This window comes from Narcine bancroftii, chromosome 1, assembly GCF_036971445.1.
Source record: "Narcine bancroftii isolate sNarBan1 chromosome 1, sNarBan1.hap1, whole genome shotgun sequence".
Lineage (NCBI taxonomy): Eukaryota > Metazoa > Chordata > Chondrichthyes > Torpediniformes > Narcinidae > Narcine > Narcine bancroftii.
In genome coordinates, this window is record NC_091469.1 from 163,712,387 (window position 1) to 163,729,812 (window position 17,426).

The 17,426-nt window shown below is 47.5% G+C and overlaps 1 protein-coding gene across 1 annotated transcript in view; it reads right to left on the reverse strand.

Moving 5' to 3' along the window:
* Positions 1-17,426, reverse strand: part of cplane1 (ciliogenesis and planar polarity effector 1) — a 248,313-nt gene that overhangs the window by 62,045 nt on the left and 168,842 nt on the right. The window contains exons 36-44 of the mRNA XM_069915448.1: positions 14,486-14,538; positions 14,339-14,394; positions 13,963-14,083; positions 13,637-13,868; positions 12,452-12,658; positions 8,892-9,542; positions 6,954-7,129; positions 6,372-6,492; positions 4,251-4,427 (exon numbers count right to left, since the gene is read on the reverse strand). Coding sequence (XP_069771549.1) covers positions 4,251-4,427; positions 6,372-6,492; positions 6,954-7,129; positions 8,892-9,542; positions 12,452-12,658; positions 13,637-13,868; positions 13,963-14,083; positions 14,339-14,394; positions 14,486-14,538 — 1,794 coding nt within the window. The remainder of the gene's footprint in view (positions 1-4,250; positions 4,428-6,371; positions 6,493-6,953; positions 7,130-8,891; positions 9,543-12,451; positions 12,659-13,636; positions 13,869-13,962; positions 14,084-14,338; positions 14,395-14,485; positions 14,539-17,426) is intronic.

Consider the following 17,426-nt stretch of genomic DNA (forward strand, 5'->3'; position numbering starts at 1 on the left):
TAAAGTCCATGTAAACAACATCCACAGCCTTTCCTTTGCCAACTTTCCTGGCAACCTCCCGAAAATCTTTTAAGATTGGTTACACATGACCTATCACAAACAAAACCATGTTGACTATCCCCAATCAATTTCTGGCTATCCAAATAATTGTATATTCAATGACTTAGAACATCTTCCAATAATTTACCTACTTCTGACGTTAGGTTCACGGCCTATAATTTCCAAGGTTACTTTTGGAGCCTTTTTTAAACAACAGAACAATGTGATCTACCCTCCACTCCTCCAGTACCTCCCCTGTGGATAAGGACATTTTAAATATTTCTGCCAGTCCCTGCAATTTCTACACGAGCCTCCCTCAAGGTCCGATGGAATATCTTGTCAGGCCCTGGGGATTTATCCACCCTTATTTGCTTTATGACAGCAAGCATTTCCTCCTCTTTAATCTGCTCAGGTTCCATGGCCTCACCGCTTGTTTTCCTTACTTCCCATGAGTCTGTCCTGCTTCCTGAGTGAATACTGATGATAGAAACATTTAAGATCCACCCCATCTCTTTCGGCTCTATACAAAAAGACCACTCTGATCTTCAAGGGGACCAAATTTGTCCCTTACTATCCTTTTGCTCAATATACCTATAGAAACTCTAAGGATTTTCCTTCACATTGTCTCCCAAAGCAACGTCATGTCTTCTTTTAACCTGCCTGATTTCTTTCTTCAGGATTTTCCTGCATTTTTTAGACTCTTCAGGTATCTCATTTGCTCCACGTGGCCTAAACCTGTTATACACCTCTCTCTTCTTCCAAACCAAATCCCCAATATCCCTCGAAAACCAAGATTTCCAATGACCTTCTAACATTTTCTTTAATCCTTTCAGGAAAATGCAAACTCTGTACTTTCATAATTTCTCCTTTGAAGGTCCTCCATTCACCTTATACGTCCTTGCCAGAAAACAACTTCTCCTTTCTCATTTCCTCAAAATTGAAGCTAATAACATAACATAACAATTACAGCACGGAAACAGGCCACTAGGCCCTTCTAGTCCGCACCGAACCAAACACCCCTTGCTAGTCCCACCTCCCTGCACAATGCCCATAACCCTCCATCTTCTTCTCATCCATATACCTGTCCAACCTTTTCTTAAATAATACAATTGACTCCGCCGCCACTATTTCTCCCGGAAGATCATTCCACACGGCTACCACTCTCTGAGTAAAGAAGTTCCCCCTCATGTTACCTCTAAACCTCTGCCCCTTAATTCTTAACTCATGTCCTCTTGTTTTAATCTTTCCTCCTCTTAATGGAAATAGTCTATCCACATCCATTCTGTCTATCCCTTTCATAATCTTAAATACTTCTATCAAATCCCCTCTCAACCTTCTACGCTCCAAAGAATAAAGACCTAATCTGTCCAATCTCTCCCTATACTCTAGATGCTTAAACCCAGGTAACATTCTGGTAAACCTTCTCTGCACTCTCTCCACTCTGTTTATATCCTTCCTATAATTAGGCGACCAGAACTGCACACAGAACTCCAAATTAGGCCGCACCAACATCTTATACAATCTCAACATCACTTCCCAACTCCTATATTCCATGCAATGATTGATAAAGGCCAGCATACTAAAAGCCTTCTTCACCACCCTATTCACGTGAGTTTCTACCTTCAGGGAACGATGTACCGTCACTCCTAAATCTTTCTGCTCTTCTGTATTCCTCAATGCTCTCCCATTTACCACGTATGTCCTATTCTGATTCTTCTTACCAAAATGAAGCACCTCACACTTATCAGCATTAAATTCCATCTGCCATTTTTCAGCCCACTTTTCTAAGCAGCCCAAATCCCTCTGCAATCCTTGAAAACCTTCTTCATTATCCACTATTCCACCTATCTTAGTATCGTCTGCATATTTACTAATCCAATTCACCACCCCATCATCTAGATCATTAATGTATATAACAAACAACAATGGGCCCAATACAGATCCTTGAGGCACACCACTGGTCACCGGCCTCCAACCTGACAGACAATTATCCACTACCACTCTCTGGCCTCTCCCTTTCAGCCAATGTTCAATCCATTTGACTATCTTAAAATTTATACCTAAAGATTGCACCTTCCTAACTAACCTTCCATGTGGTACCTTATCGAAGGCCTTACTGAAGTCCATATAGACAACATCCACTGTGCTACCCTCATCCACATTCCTAGTCACCTCTTCAAAAAATTCAATCAGATTGGTCAAACATGACCTTCCTCCCACAAATCCATGTTGAGTGCTCCTGATCAGACCCTGTCTATCCAGATGTTTATAAGTACTATCTCTAAGAATTTTCTCCATTAATTTACCTACCACAGACGTCAAACTTACAGGCCGATAGTTGCCAGGCTTCCTCCTTGAACCCTTTTTAAATAACGGAACCACATGCGCAATGCGCCAATCCTCCGGCACTATCCCCATATCTAACGACATTTGGAAAATTACCGCCAGAGCCTCTGCTATTTCCTCCTCCACTTCTGTCAATGTCCTGGGGAAGATCCCATCTGGTCCCGGAGACTTATCCACCTTTATATTCTTCAAAAGCCTTAAAACTACACCTTTTGTAATCTCTATATTCCCCATATTTACCCAATTTGCTTTTTTTATCTCACATCTCCCAATATCCTTCTCCTTAGTGAATACCGAAGAAAAGAAACTGTTCAATATCTCCCCCATTTCTCTAGGCTCCACACACAGTTTTCCGCTCTGATTTTCTAAGGGACCAATTTTGTCTCTAGCTTTCCTCTTACCATTAACATATTTGTAGAACTCTTTTGGATTAGTTTTCACCCTGCTTGCCATAGTTTTCTCGTACCTTCTTTTAGCTTTCCTAATTCCTCTCTTAAGATTCCTCTTACATTCAATGTATCTTTCAAACATCTCCTTAACTCCGTGCTTCTTATATCTAATGTACGCCTCCCTTTTTCTTCGAACCAAGTTTCCAATATTCCTTGAAAACCACGGCTCTCTCAAACCTTTTGCCCCTCCTTTTAACCTAACATGAACATAAAGCTTTTGCACTCTCAAAATCTGATCTTTAAAAGACTTCCTTCTCTCTACTACATCCTGCCCATAAAACAAATTGTCCCAATGCACACCCTGCAAGTCCTGCAATGGTATTATGATCGCTGGATCCAAAATGTTCCCCTACACATACTTCTGTCACCTGTCCTGTCCTTGATGAGCAATGCCACTCCTCCCCCTGTTCTATTGCTTCTAAAGGAATGGAAGCCCGGAACATGGAGCTGCAAGTCGTGGCCCTCCTGCAACCAAGTTTCACTAATGGCCACAGTCATAATTCCACAAGCCAATGCCCGCTCTAAGCTCGTCTGCCTTTCCTACAACACTCCTTGTACTGAAATAGATGCCCCTGAGAACATTTTCACCACCTACAACCCATTGACTCCAATGGTGCATGCAATTTTCACATCATCTTTCCCTCCTCCACTCCTCTATCTTCTCTGGCCCTCTGGTTCCCCTCCCCCTGCATATCTAGTTTAAACCCACCAGAGCAACACTAGAAAACCTTCCCACAAGGATATTATTCCCCTCCAGTTCAGATGCAAACTGTCCCGTTGGAGCAGGTCCCACCTTCCCTGGAAGAGCCCAATGATCCAGAAACCTGAAGCCCTCCCTCCTGCACCAGGACTTTAGCCACGTGTTAAGCTGCATTATCCTCCTGTTTCTCCCCTCACTGGCAAGTGGCGCGGGCACAAATCTTGAGGTCACCACCCTGGAGGTCCTGTCCTTCAACCTACTGCCCAACACCCTGAACCCTCCTCACCCTCCCTATCCTCATCCTTGGTCCCTACATGGACCACGACATCTGGCAGCCCACCCTCCCTCCTGAGAATGCCATGAACTCGATTTGAGATATCATGGACCCTGCCACCAGGGAGGCAACGTACCATCTGGGATACTCAATCTCTTCCACAGAATCTCTTAACTGCCCCCTATCACTACAGCTCACCTCTTCTCCTCCCTTCCCTTCTTAGTCACATGACCAGACTCCACACCAGAGATCTGATCTCTGTGTCTTGTCCCTGGTAGGTCCCCCCCCCCCCCCCTCCATCAGTATCCAAAATAGTATACATTATTGAGGGGAACAGCACTGCCTGCCTGTTCCCTTTCCCTCCCCTGACTATTACCCATCTACCCTCCTCCTGTTTCCTCGGTGTGATGGTGACCCTGTAACTGCTATTATTCCCCTCTACCTCCTGAACGATCCGGAGTTCATCCAACTCCGGCTCCAATTTCTGAACTCGGCTTGTCAGGAGCTGCAGCTGGATGCACATCTTGCAGACAAAGCCATCATGGACACTGTCGGCTTCCCTCACGACCCACATTCTGGAAGAGGACCCTTCCACTGCCTGGGCTGCCATTCCCACTGTCTATGACGAGAGGAACAAAATGTACATTAAAAAACCTGCCTTTACCTGTGCCTACCTGCTGAATCCTTTTTCTTCTTTGAACAGGGTAGCCCTTTCTGACTTAAATTCCGACTATTCCTCGCCTCTTACCTATTCTCGCTGAAGCATCTTGAGCCAAAGCCTTACCATTCTGATTCAGCCCACTCCAAAGATGAACGCTCCCTCCTTTGTCTTTAACTGTTGAATTCGACTGCCCAATCTAAACCTCATCCAAGTCATTGATAAAAATCACAAAGAGGAAGTGTCCCACAACAGATCCCAGCCGAATACCATTGGTCACTGACCTGCATGCAGAATACAAAGCATCTACAACCACCCTTTGCCTTCTCTGGGCATGCTAATTCTGTATCCACGAAGCAAGGCTTCCTTGGATTCTATGTTCTTATTTTCTGAATTCTTATTTTCTGAATGAACTTTGCATGGGGAAGCTTATCAGATGCTTTGCTGAAATCCATAAACACTACATCTGCCACTCTATCTTAATCAATGTTCTTTGTTACATCCTCAAAGTATTAAATCAGGTTTGTGAGACACCACCCTCCCCTGATGAAGCTATGCTGCCTCACCCTAACCACATTATGCCTCTTTAAATGCTTGTAAATCCTGTCTCTCAGGATCTTCTCCAACAGCGTGCCCACCACTTAAGTCACACGTCTATAATTTCCTGGGTTATTTCCACTCCCTTTCATCGAACATTCCGCCCCCTTTCAAGGAACTTTGGCCCAAAGTGTTGTGCCGACCTCTATAAACCTTCTCAACAAACTAACCCTTCCCTCCCTCACACCCAGAACATTTTTCTTGCATCCATGTGCCCGTAAGTGACATTTAAATGTCCCAAATGTGTGTATTTTAAATGCACAACAATATATAGAAGCTTGAATCTGCAGACCAGCCATGGGAGAACTGTCTGCATCTTCACACTCCACCCCTATTGTCCAGCCATTTCACTTGAACCTCCCAGAACACAGACATAAAGTTATGCAGGTCCAATCTGTCCACCTCAGCACACTCCATTTACTTGTGTTCAGCCATATCTCTAATCAATCCCCTGCCTCGATCACTTCCTATGGCAGATCATACCTCACCCACTACCCTCTGTGTGAAGAAGTTAAGACCATAAGACATAGAAGCAGAAATTGTCATTCAGCCCATCGAGTCTGCCCCACTGTTTAATCATGAGCTGATCCATTTTCCCACTCAGCCCCACTGCCCAGCCTTCTCCCCATAACCTTTGATGCCCTGGCTAATCAAGAACCTCTCAATCTCTGCCTTCAATACACGCAATGACCTTGACTGCACAAACACCTGTGGCAACAAATTCCACAGATACACCCTTGAATCCTGAAGTTGTGCCCTCTTGTCCTAGACTTTCCCATCACGGGAAGCAATCTTTCTATATCTACTCTGTCCATGCCTTCCAACATTCAAAATGTTTCAATAAGATCCCCCCTCATTTTCCTAAATTCCAATGAGTACAAGCCAAGAGTTGTCAAACACTCCTCCGGTCCCTTCAACCCTTTGGATTCCGGCCATTTTTAACTGGGTACATGGATAAACTACAGTGTGAACACCAGTACTAACCAGCTGGTGGTTGTGTATAAAACTAGTCCAGGAAAACAGGGAGCTGGAGTATATGTGCTTGTTGGTAGCCCCTGAAAATCAGGACATGAGTTAATCGGGTTAAAATCTTTCCCCTCCCTTTCTAAACGCACCCACCTTGCAATAAAGATCATGACCCTGGTGATTTTACAAATATCTGTAAGGCCCCCCCCCCCCCCCCGCCCCCCTATGCCCCAGGGTGAAAAGTCCCAGCCTCACTTCCTCAAGCCCTGCAGTCCAGGTCATACTGGTGAACATTTGTACAGCCTCACATTGGAGGACAGGCTAACAGACCTTTACACTCACTCTGCCTTCAGGCTGAGGAACGGGTTGAGGAACGGGTTGATCAGGAGTTTTCAATGACTGCTCAGATGATGGCACTTTACAAACCGACTTCTCTGCTCTTCTTCTCTCCCGTCGCTTCACCCTGGGGAATCAGAAAGTCAGGAATGATTTTGCTCTAGTGACCCTCGGTGTCAGGGACCTTCATCACCCCTGTCACTAGTCCCTCCATCCAGCTCCTGTCAGGGAGATACAGCATGGGACCATAACGTCCCACTTACTCCAACCCCATGTTACCTCTATTCTTCCCACATTCCTGTCCACTTGCAGATTCCACCACTCACCCACTGACCACGACTTTGGGAGAGGAAGACACCAGAGCATTGAGGGAAACCCACACGGTGATGGGGAGCATGCAAACTCCACACAGCGGTGGAATGGGCAAAAGCACAAAACAAAGAGTAGGAACAGGCCACTCTGCCCCTCAAGCCTGACCCAACATTCAATTCCATCATTCCTGACTGTTGCCACTTTCCCGGAACCCTTGCCCCTCAGGCCCATGGAGACGCTCACACGGTGACCGAAGCAGCTGTATTTCAGTCCCACCTCTTTTTGCCATTGTGCTGGGTCCTGGGCTCAAACGGCTGCAGATTCACCTTCAGCAAGTGGAAGGCCTCAGCCTGCGGCCGTCCGGGGCTCTGCTGAGCTCTGCGCAGCCGGCCCTGTTCGAAGGCAACAAGGTCATGAGCTGGAATGAGCCTCGGAGGATGGAACATGGACACCTGGAACACACATCAGGGTGATTGTACCAAGTTGAACCCAGCAGAGAATCGGTTCTAATAATGATCATGAGTGGGGCAGATTTGGATTATAATATTGATTAGATGGTAGACTGAGTGAGGCAATGGTGGATCAAATTCAATCTTGATATATATTAGGTGATGCAGTTTGGAGAGTCTGAAATGGGAAAGACTGCACCAGTTTTAAATTTAAATTTTAATCATATTTTTAAAATTTAGACATACCATCAGGCCCTCAAGCCCTTGCCAACCAAACACTTCAAATTAACTTACAACCTCCCTGTATGTTTTGGAGAGTGGGAGGATATCAAAGCAGCCAAAGGATACCCACAGGGAGAACCTACAAACTCCTTACAGACAGCACAAGATTTGAATCTGGGACAGACCCTGGGGAGTATGGAGGATCAGAGGGTACAGTCCATGGTTTTTTAAATGTGGCAGCCCAGGCAGGGGGGGTGAAGAAGGCATACAGGATACTTGCCTTCATTTGCCAGGTCTGTATAAGACAAGTTGTGGTACAATTTTCTAATAGATGGGTTTGGATACAGCTCGGGTGGTGGGTACAGTTCTTGTCACCACACTGTAGGAAGCACACAAGTGCACAGAGAAGATTCTGAGGGCATTCAGGAGGATATTTTCCAGCATGGAGGTCGAGGCAGCTCTTGGCCTGTACTCATTGGAACTGAGGAGAATGAGGGGGAATCTCATTGAAACATTTTGAATATTGTAAGGTGTGGACAGAGCAGATGTAGAAAGGTTGTTTCCCACGGTGGGAGAGTCTAGGACAAGAGGGCGGAACTTCAGGGTTGAAGGGCACCCACTGAGAATGGAGATGCGGAGGAATTTCTTTTGCCAGAAGGTGGTGAATCTGTGGAATTTGTTGGCACAGGCAGTTGTGGAGGTAGAGATTGATTAGCCAGGGCATCAAAGGTTATGGGGAGAAGGCTGGGCAGTGGGGCTGAGTGGGGAAATGGTGGGGCAGACTGGATGGGCTGAATCTGTTTCTATGTCCTAGGGTATCATGGAAGACGACATTGTGAGGAGAGGCTGGGGTTTGTTTCCTTGAAGCAAAGGAAGCTGTGGGGTTGGGTGGTGAAGAGAACTTGGAAGAGATGTCCACAATTACAAATGGCAGAGACAGGTGAGAGAGTCAGAAATTTTTCTCTCTTGTAGAGGTGTAATTCTGTGTAATTTTGCACTCTTTTTATTACATGACAATAAAGGAATCTTGAAAGGTTAATGGTAGGATTCTTATCAGTGTGGAAGAACAGAGGGACTGGGGTCCAAATCCCTATAATGTTTAGAGACATACATATAGCACTTTCAGCCCAGGAGTTTGTGCCGCCCAATTACACCCAATTGACCTCCAACTCCTAGTACATTTTGAATGGTGGGAGGAAACTGGAGTCCCTGAGGAAAACCCAGGCAGTCACAGGGAGAATGTACAAACTCCATACAGACAGTGCGGGATTCAAACCCCGTTCTCGATCGCTGGTGCTGCGATGCTTCACCTAATGTTGGGTTCAGTGCGGACTCGACAGCAACAGCTTAAATACATTTATTGCTCTTTTGTAGCATTCATCAGGGAAAGTTCTCATTCGACATCAGAGCTTTAAACTTGTGTGCTACCAGTGGATAGAGCAAACTGCTTTCCGTTGTTGACAGAAATAGGTGCTTCCTTGCCACCCACCCCTCCCTCCCTCATTGGCACACCTCCCCCCTTTGACACACACTCCAGCCTTACCTGAGACTCCGGGCAGAAGCTGGTGAGTTGTCGCTGAAGGTTGGGGTAATGTGTGGAGGCTGCTGGGAGTTTCCTTGGCTCAGCTGGAGGGGGCCTTGAATACAGAGGGAGGAGAGTAGTCTGGGTGGGCTGAGGGAGGCGAAGCAGGGGCAGGCCCACCAGTGGGGGTGGGTTCCCATGCAGAGCAGGTGGCTGGGATCCTGCTGCTTTCCCAGGGGGCTGCGAGCTGCAGGGGGTGGGCAGCTGCTGATACTGAACCATCTTCAGAAGTGTGGGAGAGCCTCTGCTCAACCATCCGTCCCTGTCCTCCGTGACCTGGTAGGGAGCTGGTGTATTCGGGTAAGTGGGAAAGCTAGGCCGCGGCCTGTCAGTGAGCTGTGGAGCCCAGGCTTCCCGCACCCTGGGGCGCAGCAAAGGAGCTGGGTAAGGGAGCTTGCTGCCGCCTACGGGAACAGCTTGCAGCTCCCTCTGAGGCTGCAGCCTTAACAGTGGGAGGCCGGGCGTGGGACACGTCCCAGGAACTTCCTGCCTGGATGTCCCAGAGCCACGCAGCAGTTGAGGTTGGGGCACAATCGAAGTCTTGGAGAGCCGCCATGGGCCACAGACACCAGCATCCTCAGGTCCTACATGAACAGGGTGATCCTCCGGGCTCTACAAATCAAAGGACAATGTCAGCACATTGACCTCAAGGACAACCTCCAGACAAACAGTAAAGATCTGACTAGATCAGTGGGTGCAAATGCAATTAAGCAAGAGGTAAACAGATCCACCAGGAAGCAGTATTTGTTGCAGACCTGAGGTCACAGAGATGTTTGAGAGAGGGACTGATACAGGGCTGAGGGGAGAGTAGGACAGTGGGACCTGTTTGGGGGCAGATACATGGTTGTGGGAGGAGAATGGGGCAGTGGGATTAGTTTAGGGACTGATATAGGGCTGTGGGAAGAGAGCAGGGAAGTAGGATTAGTGTGGGGATGGATACAGGGCTGTGGGGAGAGCAGGGCAGTGGGATTAGTTTAGGGACTGAAACAAGGTCGTGGAGAGAGCGGGGCAGTGGGATTAGTTTAGGGACTGAAACAAGGTCGTGGAGAGAGCGGGGCAGTGGGATTAGTTTAGGAACTGATACAGGGCTGTGGAGAGAGAGCAGGGAAGTGGGATTAGTGTGGGGATGGTTACAGGGCTGTGGGGAGAGCAGGGGAGTGGAATTAGTTTAGGGACTGATACAAGGTGGTGGGGAGAACGGGCAGTGAGATTACTTTAGGGATTGATACAGGGCTGTGGGGAGAGCAGGGGAGGGGGGATTAGTTTAGGGACTGATACAAGGTGGTGGGGAGAAAGGGCAGTGAGATTAGTTTAGGGATTGATACAGGGCTGTGGGGAGAGCAGGGCAGAGGGATTAGTTTAGGGACTGATACAAGGTCGTGGGGAGAACGGGCAGTGAGATTAGTTTAGGGACTGATACAAGGTGGTGGGGAGAGCGGGGCAGTGGGATTAGTTTAGGGACTGATTCAGGGGGGGGAGAGTGGGGCAGTGGGATTAGTTTAGGGACTGATACAGGGCTGTGGGGAGAGCAGGGCAGTGGGATTAGTTTAGGGACTGATACAAGGTGGTGGGGAGAGCGGGGCAGTGGGATTAGTTTAGGGACTGATTCAGGGTGGGGGGAGAATGGGGCAGTGGGATTAGTTTAGGGACTGATACAGGGTGGTGGGGAGAGCAGGGCAGTGGGATTAGTTTAGGGACTGATTCAGGGTGGGGGGAGAGTGGGGCAGTAGGATTAGTGTTGGGACTGATACAGGGTGGTGGGGCGTGTGTACGGAATTATGGGGATGGAGGCAGGTATGTGGAGGGTCAGTATGAGCAAGATTTTCATATTTCTATTGTCCAGGCTGCAAAATAAAAGACAACTTTCTATTTCCCTTACTAATGATTTAATGCCCCCGTAAATATCTGTTGTTCATCTTACTCTCATCACTCACTGGTGCTGTCTGCCCCTTTTGAAGACTCCTTTCCCACTTTTCTTGGTGTCATTTGTAAGTTTGGTCACAGCACACAGACTGATCTCATCTTAGACATTAAGACTTTGAATTGTTGAGACTCCAGCCTCCATATGTAGCACATTTACTAAGAACAGAGCCTAAGAATGACCCACCTTTGTCCACTCTGCAGATGATTAGCCAGTCTGCTATAGAACTGAAAATATGAGAAAATAGTACAGGAGCCATGCTGCTCGAGACAGGGAAAAATCTGCAGGTGGTGGTGAATGCAGCTCAGTTCACCACGCAAATTTCCCTCCCCTCCACGGACTCCATCTACATCTCCATCTCCTGCAATTGTAAATTGGAGGAACAACAGCTCGTCTTCTGAATGGGCACCCTCCAACCAGATGGCAGTAACATCAACTTCCCTGGCATTCATTAAAAACTACCCCCCCCCCACCCCTCCCTTTTCCCTGTCTCCTTTCACACAGACAAAATCAATTCTCATCTCTCCCCTCATCATATCCAATTCACACCTTTTATTGGTCTGGACTCCTCTCCCCAACAAGCACAGTATGTATTTTGCTTATTCTGCTTTGTTCCTTGAAGAAGGGGCTTCTTTGTCTCATCTGGACACTGAAACACTGGCTGAGTTCCTCCAGCATTTTGCCGTGTTTTTACTACAATCACAAACATTTGTGTTTCACTCTCTTTACCTCCCACTGCGGCAGCTGACACACTGCAAGACCTATCACACTCCGGACACACTCCCTACTCCTTCCTCTCGTCGAGGAGAAGACTAAGAGTGTGACGTTAGACACCAACAGGCTTAAAGGCAGTTTCTTCCCTGCAGCCATCAGGCTCCTGAATGAACCCCCACACCAGTGCTTGGTGTTAATGGATGTGTCTTATTGTAACTCTATACTCCGTAATTGTGCTGTTGACCTACTTGGTTCAGCTCTCTCTTTTGATGCCTCTCTGTCCACGCCCACTACCTGTGAACTTTATAGGGCTCTGGTGAGACCTCACTTGGTCACTGTGTACGGTTTTGGGTGCCTCATTGGAGAGGGTTCAGAGAAGGTTTACTCCACTGATACCAGGAATGAAAGGGTTAGTACATGAGGAGAATTGTCGGCTCTTGGATGGTGAAAGGCCTAGACAGAGTCAATGTGGCAAGGATGTGGTAGGGGAGTCTAGGACAAGAGGGCATCATTTCAAGATAAAGGGGAGTCAATTTAAAACAGAGATGCAGAGAAATTTATTTAGCCAGTAGGTCATGAGTCTGTAAAACTTGTTGCCACAGGCAGCTGTGGAAGTGAGTTTATTGGGTGTATTTAAGGCAGAGGGTTCACAGGGCATCAAGGGTTATGGGGAGAAGGCAGAGGAATGGGGCTGAGTGATCAGTATCAGCTCATAATTAAATGGCAGAAATATCTTGTGAACTTTCATTGTGGATCACTCATGTGCCTGGGTACCATTCTGCAGTACTATTTGCCGGGGAGCTTAGCGCTCGGTGAGACAGCAAGGACAGGATTCAGCAGACATGGGGGAGGAAAACAAGTCCAAACCAAACAACAGTGCCCTAACCTTGGCAACCTTCTCCTCTGATAAGCTGGGCTTCTGCTGCAACAGTCCATTCTCCACAGGTGCTCTCTTGTCTTCCTGTTGTCCCAGGGAAGCTATGTGTCCGGCTGGAGGGGCATTCCTGCTGGGGGTTGGTGTTGGTGGAGCCAGAGTGTCCCTCAGTGAGGATCCAACCACCTGCACTAAACTCAGGTAATTGATTTGCTGAAGCTGTGGGACATGGGAGGAGGAATGCAGAGAGGTGTGTGAGTTCCAATCACAAACCAAGGAGTGGGGGGAAGAGAAGGGGTAAAGTGGGGGAGAAAAGAAGGGGAGAAAGGGGGAAGGAGGGAGAGAGAGAGAGAGGGAGAGAGGGGGAGGGAGATGGGAGGAAGAGGGGGAGAGGGAGGGAGGGGAGAGATGGGAGAGTGAGGGAGAAGGGTGAGGGGAGAGAGAGGGAAGGGAGAGGGAGAAGGGAGAGGGAGGCGAAGGGAGAGGGAGAGGGAGGAGAAGGGAGAGGGAGAGGGAGGAGAAGGGAGAGGGAGAGGGAGGAGAAGGGAGAGGGAGGAGGAGAGGGAGGAGAAGGGAGAGGGAGGAGAGGGAGAAGGGAGAGGGAGGAGAAGGGAGAGGGAGGAGGGAGAGGGAGAAGGGAGAGGGAGAAGGGAGACAGAGAAGGGAGACGGAGAAGGGAGACGGAGAAGGGAGAGGGAGGAGAAGGGAGAGGGAGGAGTAGGGAGAGTGAGGGAGAAGGGTGAGGGGTGAGGGGGAGAAGGGTGAGGGGTGAGGAGGAGAAGGGTGAGGGGTGAGGAGGGAGAAAGGGGGAGCGAGATGAGAGAGAGACAGAGAGAAAGAAAGACTGGGAAAGAGATATAGAGAGGAGGTAGACAGAGAGTTGCAAAAATACAGAACAAACAAAGGCAGAGGGAGAGACGTACAGGCATATTGAAAGATGGAGTTGGAGAGACAATGAGGGGGGTAGGGAAAGAGGTATAAAGGGACAGATCGAGAGATGATGTGAGGGAGGGGAAAACAGAGGCAGGCAGAGATGGATAGAAACACATAAGAGAGATGGAAACCTAAAAGGCTGCTCGTGTTGGATTTATGTCAAGTAGCGCCCTGTAGTGCCATCTGGAGCTGACAGAGGCGGGAAACTGGTGCCCTGGCGTGCCCGTCATAAATACATGGCAGAGCAATGCTTGTCTTTCCTACCCATAATCCCCCCCGCAGCTGAAACTGCTCTGTCACAGCCTCACTGGCTGCCCCCTGATGGTCCCCGCCCTGTTGGCCCCCACTGGCCACCCCTGACCTGATGGGTCCCACTGACCGCTCCTGCCCTGATGACCCCCCACCTTGACAACTCCCACCAGCCACCCCTGCCATGAGGGGGTCATAAAGGGAGAGGGGAGAGTGGGTGGGAGAGAGAAGGGAGATGGGTCGCTGGCTAACGGCGTCAACACGACATCATCAGCCCGCCCCTAGCCAGTTGTTTGCAGCGGCTGTGCATTCACGTGAGGTGGTGGAGCGCAGCGCTCCACCGATGATCCTTCCCCAAAGGGATCACAGTTGGCACCTTGGAGGCGGCCACAGCGCATTCATAAAGGTAAGTCTCCCGGTGTAAGGGCAGAGAATCTCCACCTTTACAGTCGGGCTTTTTCACTGCATGAGAGTGAAGAGAAAACAACGGATTCAGTCAGGTAAACGAGGGAAAGGGAAAAACAAAAAAGCAAGAAACTGGGAGGTAACACAGGCAGAAAGGAAGACCAAAACAGAGTTATCACAAAGAGGAACACAAAGAAAACAAAACAGGCAGAGAAAAAGATAAACAGGGAGAAGAGTGAAAAAGATGGGAGAGAAATACAAACAGGAAAAATGACATTGAAAGACTCACGAGCCCCTTTTAAACTGCAGCACCTGGGTGACCCTCCTGGGACCCGGTGCGATTACTGGGGCAAAGGTGATGGAAGCACCTTTTAAATCACAGGGGGATCAACCCACTGAATCGACAACCCAGAGATTTAAGGGGGATCCTGCCCCTGCAATGATGCGTCACGCACTCACTGGAAGTACTGATGGATGTTCAGATGCTGGCTGCCTGGTGATGCACGCACGCGCTGACATCACCGGAAAAAGCGGGTCGACCATTTTCCTGTTCAAATCTCCTGTGGACGCAATCTAGGGGTCTTAGGTAGGACAGGGACCTGGATGGATTCCAACGAGGTCGACTGGGTCAGACCCTTTCTAACTGCCACTAACTAATGGGGTGTTAACTGGGCAAATCGTCCGGTTAACCCCACTTTACACGACAGTTTGAAAGAGCCGACTGAGTGAGAGAACAGCGACAGAAATGTGGAGACAGAGACACGGGTGGTCAGTGAGGGTAAAAACAGAAATGCTGGAGGAAGTCAGCCAGTCTTGCAGTATCCATGGGAGGTAAAGATATATTATCGACATTTTGGGCCTGAGCCCTTCATCAAGGTATGAATAAAAAACAGGAAGCCATCTGAATAAAGACTGAAGAATGGTCAGGGGAGGTGTCCAGACCAACAATCAAAAGGTGAGAATTGAAAATCTTAGACATAGTACTTATAAACATCTGGATAGACAGGGTCTGATCAGGAGCACTCAACATGGATTTGTGGGAGGAAGGTCATGTTTGACCAATCTGATTGAATTTTTTGAAGAGGTGACTAGGAATGTGGATGAGGGTAGGGCAGTGGATGTTGTCTATATGGACTTCAGTAAGGCCTTCGATAAGGTACCACATGGAAGGTTAGTTAAGAAGGTGCAGTCTTTAGGTATAAATTTTGAGATAGTCAAATGGATTGAACATTGGCTGAAAGGGAGAGGCCAGAGAGTGGTAGTGGATAATTGTCTGTCAGGTTGGAGGCCGGTGACCAGTGGTGTGCCTCAAGGATCTGTATTGGGCCCATTGTTGTTCGTTATATACATTAATGATCTAGATGATGGGATGTTAAATTGGATTAGTAAATATGCAGACGATACTAAGATAGGTGGAATAGTGGATAATGAAGAAGGTTTTCAAGGATTGCAGAGGGATTTGGGCTGCTTAGAAAAGTGGGCTGAAAAATGGCAGATGGAATTTAATGCTGATAAGTGTGAGGTGCTTCATTTTGGTAAGAAGAATCAGAACAGGACATACGTGGTAAATGGGAGAGCATTGATGAATACAGAAGAGCAGAAAGATTTAGGAGTGACGGTACATCGTTCCCTGAAGGTAGAAACTCACGTGAATAGGGTGGTGAAGAAGGCTTTTAGTATGCTGGCCTTTATCAATCATTGCATGGAATATAGGAGTTGGGAGGTGATGTTGAGACTGTATAAGACGTTGGTGCGGCCTAATTTGGAGTTCTGTGTGCAGTTCTGGTCGCCTAATTATAGGAAGGATATAAACAGAGTGGAGAGAGTGCAGAGAAGGTTTACCAGAATGTTACCTGGGTTTAAGCATCTAGAGTATAGGGAGAGATTGGACAGATTAGGTCTTTATTCTTTGGAGCGTAGAAGGTTGAGAGGGGATTTGATAGAAGTATTTAAGATTATGAAAGGGATAGACAGAGTGGATGTGGATAGACTATTTCCGTTAAGAGGAGGAAAGATTAAAACAAGAGGACATGAGTTAAGAATTAAGGGGCAAAGGTTTAGAGGTAACATGAGGGGGAACTTCTTTACTTAGAGAGTGGTGGCCGTGTGGAATGAGCTTCCGGGAGAAATAGTGGCGGCGGAGTCAATTGTATTATTTAAGAAAAGGTTGGACAGGTATATGGATGAGAAGAAGATGGAGGGTTATGGGCATTGTACAGGGAGGTGGGACTAGAGAGGAGTGTTTGGTTCGGTGCGGACTAGAAGGGCCTAATGGCCTGTTTCCGTGCTGTAAATTGTTATGTTATGTTATGTTATTTTGGTTTTATGAAAGGAGATGGAAGGAAAGGAAAAAGTGAGAGAGGGAGAAACAGAACTGGTAGAAAGGTGACAGAGGAAAGAATGGGCGGGGGGAGGGGGAGTTAATGGAAATTAGAGAATTCGATGTTAATGCCATCCAGTTGGAAGGTGCCCAGACAGAAAATTCTCCAATTTACAGGTTATCCAAGTCAGGCAGTGCATGAGATATGGACAGACATATCAGCAAGGGAATGGGATTGGGAATTGAAATGGGTGGCCACTGGGAGATCAACACTGTTGTGGTGGACAGAGATAAGATGCTCAACAAAGCAATCTCCCAATCTGTGTCCCGTCAGGATCATGTGGTTTTGCAAGCAGAGAGAGTCAAACAGGTTTTTCTCTGAGAGAAACAGAAAGACACACACAGAGAGATCAATTCTACAGTTTTACAGTCAGCAGCACCAGCTGGTTCTGGAACAGGACAAGCTGGCAAGCTTGTGGAAAACCCCATTTGGAAGACATGTTGTGAGTTCTTGTTTCAACCTGATCAAAGCCCTTGTGGTTCATTCAAGAGGAGAGGACTGGCTGTGTAAAATTTCACATGGAATAATGGAAACAAAAAGGAACTCTGTGGTGATTTGAAAGAAAGAGGTTATCATCTGGAAAATCCTGAGGGGGAAAGTTTCTTCGGCAAGACACTGGAGTGGCTGATTAAAAAGGAATTAGTTGTGGGTGTCCAGCGAACAATAAATCTCTCTCTGAAAACCTACAAGAACCTTCCTGAGTGGCAACCATTTACCTTTCAAGCACCAAAGCCTGGTGAGCTTTATAAATGTTAAATTCTGTGCACGGTCTAAGAATTGCCTGCAACCAGTGAAATTGGAGGAATGAGAAGTGAGATTGGACTGTGAACCAAAGAACCTTTCTGAACTTACCCATACATTACATACACATGTGCTTAGAATTAGAAGGGGGTTAAGTTCCGTTAGTTAAGTCAATAGTGATGTTAAAGTGTGATTCTGTTTTCATGTTTAAAAATAATTAAAAGCAACTTTTGTTTAAGTAACCAGTTGTCTTTGCGAATATCTATTGCTGCTGGGTT